A 4,246-nucleotide genomic window follows, 5' to 3' on the forward strand; every position below is an offset into this window, starting at 1 on the left:
TAAATATAATACCAGGATCTGGGAGTTCCGAGTCCAAAGCCTACCAGAGGAGAGTGAGGGCACATAAATAAAGCAAAACTGACTACCTTTTTTGTCCAAAGAGGTTACAGTCAGATACTTGCTTTGGGAGAGTCGGGAGAGGGGCAGATGTGTCGCTGTCTTAATGTTTGGAAATTTCGGGCACAAGTCTGTGCCTTGGGTCCAGGAGGACGGCCCCTCCCTTCCCCCCGGAAGAGAGAGGCAGAGTCTAGGATAGGCAAGGGGTAGCGACAGGCCTGTCCCAGAGACATCTGCAGGCCAGACTAGGTGCAAGGGAAAGGCTGCAGCTCTCTGCTTCCATGCCACCCTCCAGGTCCGGGCCAAGCTGGGGGTTACATGGCCGTAGCGTGGGCTGATGAATAAGGGTCTATGCCAGTCTTAGTCATGCCTGGGAAGAGGATGTAGGCGACAGGGGGCTGCAGGGTGGAGGCAGACCAGGCAGTACAGTTACAGGGCACCACATAGCCCGGGTTGGTGGGGGACGGGTGCGTGTGCGTGTGCTGGCTGGGGCAGCTGAGACTGCCGAAGGCGCCGTTCTGATAGCCCAGGGTGGACGCGTAGGGCAGCGCGCTGGTGGCCAACGTGTGGGGCACTTCACCCATCTTCTGGATGGCACTGGAACTAAATTGCGCAGGGTCCAGCAGGGAGTAAGGCGCCGAGGCCGGCGGCAAGAAGGCCCGGGCTTTCTCGGGCGCGCTCAGAAGGCCGTCGGAAGCCCCCACGGGCAGGCCGGCTGCCTTGAGCGGGTCCGTGTCGCCCAGGTAGGGCAGGGGGAAGACATACCTGTCTTTCTTGAGTAGGTTCTTGGGCTTGCGCCTTGGCCGGTACTTGTAGTCGGGGTGCTCCTTCATGTGCTGGGCCCGCAGTCGTTTGGCTTCGTCGATGTAAGGCCGCTTCTCAGCCTCAGACAGGAGCTTCCATTCGGCGCCTAGGCGTTTGCTGATCTCCGAGTTGTGCATCTTGGGGTTTTCCTGGGCCATCTTGCGCCGCTGGCCCCGGGACCATACCATGAAGGCATTCATGGGCCGCTTGATGTGGTCTGAAGGTTTGGACATGGTCCCGGCAAGGCGGGCGGGGGCGGGGAATGCAGGGGCTCTGAGGGCGAGCTTGGGCGCGGTTGGCCGTCTGTCTTTCTGTCCGTCCTGAGCTTGGGGTTCTGAACTCCCCTCGTCTCGGAGTCGCAGAGGGGGAGTCAGAGAGAAGAGCTGACCCTGCAAAGTTTTCAACTGATCATGCCAGTCCCAGCACCCAGGTAGCCCCCAGGGGGCCGAAGGGTAGGAAGGGCAGCGGGGATGAGAGGGCGTTCGGCCTGAAGTCTGTGGGCACCAGAGATTGGGGCCCAAGTACCAGAGTCTTGGGATTAAGTGGCTAGGTAATTTTCTGGCGAGGGCAGGAGGCTCCTCCTTCTCTCCCTCTTCACCTTCGCCTTCTCTCCTTCCCGTCTTCCCCCCGGCTTCTCCGGCCGTGGCTCCCCCCCTCCCGTGGCTTTCCAGGCGCTGCTTTGCCTAGCACTGCACCTGGCTGAGAAAGCGGGGAGGCTGGTGAACTGCAGCCAAAAGCGGCGAAGTTCAAAGGCGAGGTGGGCCGGGACCGCACGCACTCTGACATAAGCGCGGGGCGGCGACTCCCCAACCTGGGCGCCAATCAGCAGCAGGGAAGGCGAGGGGGGCGCACCTGCCAACTCGCGAGTAGTGGAAACCGGAGCGTCCCTGATGGGGGCGGGGAGAGGTATGAGGGACAGAAAGACCGCCGGCCGAACAGAGAGGCTAGCTCAGGACCGGGGACTCGGGCTTTACATTGTCTCCAGAAAAAAATTGAAACTCTTCGTGCCCCTTGTTTTCATCCCCAATTGTTCAAAAGAGAACCGGTGTTTCTCATCCAAAGATCCAGGGAGCTGTCGGCAAAGGCAGTAAGCCCAGAGCTCACGTAGATAAATAGGACAGTCTTGCCACTAAATGAGAAGACAGTACCCCGCCCCTGCCCCCCTCGCCCCCAGCACACACTTGTCGAAGATCCTTGGGAGAGGAAAAGAATGTATCAAACTCAGGGCAAAAAGCAAAATAAACTTTTCGCGCTAGAACCTCTGTGGTGCTTCAGTCTCGTTCTTTCGAGTTGGCTTTCGGGGACTCCTTCCTCGATGTCCCAGGATGCCCCCACGGAGCGTTTCTAGGCGCCTGGGGGTCGGAGTAAAGCTCTTTGGATGCTTCGTGCCTGAGTTGTAGAGGTTTCGAGTCCTGATTGGCGAGCCTCTAACACTAGAACTCTTCGCTTTGAGGGCTAAGGGTGGTAGGTAGGATTCATTCTGATTCTTATTTACTTTTGTCATTATTTGGTGACTTAAAACCCCCAGCTTTCTTTCCAAACTGGAAAGGTAGCGGGGAGGCAGGCCGTGGGGACTTTCCTGGTGCCCCTCAGGCGCCTGCAGCCGGGAGTCTCAGGCAGTATCCTCTCAACTAGGGTCGATTTCTCCCAGAGTGCCTTTTCCTACCCAGCGAGGATGGGGGCTCGTTTCTTGAGTCAGATGAGCATTCTTCGGGTAAAGAGGACGAAATAACCCGCAGAGCCAACCTGCGAGCCTGTTTCTTTTGAATAATTGCCTGGCCGATGTGAAATGCCCTTGGGGGAAATATTTATTAAATGGAAACTATTGTCCCCGGTCCTGAAGGACCTGAGTGTGTTCCAGGCTTATTGGCTTTTGCACCAGCCTCTCCCGGGAGGAGGACAGGCCAGAAATGCGCACAACGCAGTTGGCTACTAGAAGATGCCCGTGGGGGCCGGCGGGGGGGAGGGGAAGCAGGAAGGGAAGACCTTTAAAAAAATTGTAATGTGTTTGAAGGGAAGAACTTACTTCCGCTTCCTATATTGCAAAGGCTAGGGGGATTTCTCAGCTTTAGTGCTGTTCTTCACAGGAAATAACAAACAGCTGGACGTTATTCCCATTTTACGGATTAGGGATTATCACACTGGAAAACTGATCACGGTCTGGGTTCTCTTAGATTCAGCCGGAGCCCTTGCTTCCGGGAGTAAATTCCCAGCTCCAGGCGCAAGGCCACCTTCCCCTGTAAAGGCGCAACCTTTGCCTTCCTCCCTAACTGTGGACTCACCTCAGGAGTCTGCCCTTTCATGTCAGCTTCTCTTCAGTCTGTCTCTCCTCTCCCTTTCTCTTCATCCTAGGCCTTCTCCACATACACAACCTCCCCAGAGTTTCTGGAAGTAGTAGTGCTTTTTGGCCCACTTTGAAGAGGATTTCAAAGTATAGAAGTCAACTGCTGTTTCCTTCTGACCTGCTACCCTCAAAACGGGTCAGGGGTCTGAGATCCACAGATTCTAATTCTTCCCAAAGCAGGGAGAAAACGAACCAGGTTTGCAGAGCGAGGGCTCCCCAGCCACGCCTAGAGGTTTAGCTTAATGAGATAGTGTCCTAGAAATTGCTTAATGAGGGGTCTGAGGCGGCTTTTCAGACCCTTCTTCTGTTCTCAGTTGGCTTCTATGCCGATTCATTTACTTGCCCCGGAGCAGTTTGGGACTGGAGAGCACCTCTTTCAATTCTTCTTAGTTTTTTTTTTTCCTCCTCTTGTAGATGGTTCTCTTCTCCAATCCTCTCAAGTCCAGCCCTAAGTTGGAACCCAAGAGCTATCCACAATTCAAGAGCTATCCACCACCAGACAAGAACTCAACACAATGGATGCAGCCTGGAGGGGGCTAGGTTTCCTCAGGGCCCCTTACCTGGAAGGGCAGAAGTTCTGGGATCTTCAGAGCCTGCTCCCCACTGCTGCTGCTCTGCATAGTCCCTCCAAAGTGTGCCTCTCCCCAGAAAGCCTAGACCTCATTCGGAGGGCTCACTCAGAGTCCCTCCCTGGGCCTCTGGGGGGCAGAACCAGCAGTTTGGGTCACAGCTAGACAGGCACGAAGCAAGAGATAACTTAAACGTGCCTTCTGCTTTCCTGAAGTCTGAAATTCCGGCTTCAAGTCCCACTCTAGTCTCCAAGGCTAGCAGTGGACTCCCCCTCAGCGCGCCCCCCCTCAGCGCGCCCCCCCCATGTGTGTGTGTGTAGCCTTGCATGTTTGTCTAGAAAATCCATGCTTGTTCTCCCAGCATGGACCTCTTTATTCCCCTCTTTTGCCCAAGGACTTGGCATACCATCCTTGGCCTGACTGGGAAACCCCTGAGATTAAGGGCCTAGTCCATCTCTGTTCTGGTCTCAGT

The 4,246-nt window shown here is 55.7% G+C and overlaps 1 protein-coding gene across 1 annotated transcript; it reads right to left on the reverse strand.

Moving 5' to 3' along the window:
• Window positions 1–255: 255 nt before the first annotated feature.
• Sox14 (SRY-box transcription factor 14) lies at window positions 256–1,094 on the reverse strand. Its single transcript, XM_057768938.1, has one exon. The coding sequence runs from the start codon at window positions 1,092–1,094 to the stop codon at window positions 372–374; it is 723 nt and encodes a 240-aa protein (XP_057624921.1). The 3' UTR covers window positions 256–371.
• Between the last annotated feature and the right edge of the window lie 3,152 nt (window positions 1,095–4,246).

Source organism: Chionomys nivalis, chromosome 4, assembly GCF_950005125.1.
Source record: "Chionomys nivalis chromosome 4, mChiNiv1.1, whole genome shotgun sequence".
Taxonomy (NCBI): Eukaryota; Metazoa; Chordata; class Mammalia; order Rodentia; family Cricetidae; genus Chionomys; species Chionomys nivalis.

Bases quoted from the DNA above. Each gene is read 5' to 3' on its own strand.
- Sox14 (XM_057768938.1), bottom strand. From the start codon at position 1,094: ATGTCCAAACCTTCAGACCACATCAAGCGGCCCATGAATGCCTTCATG.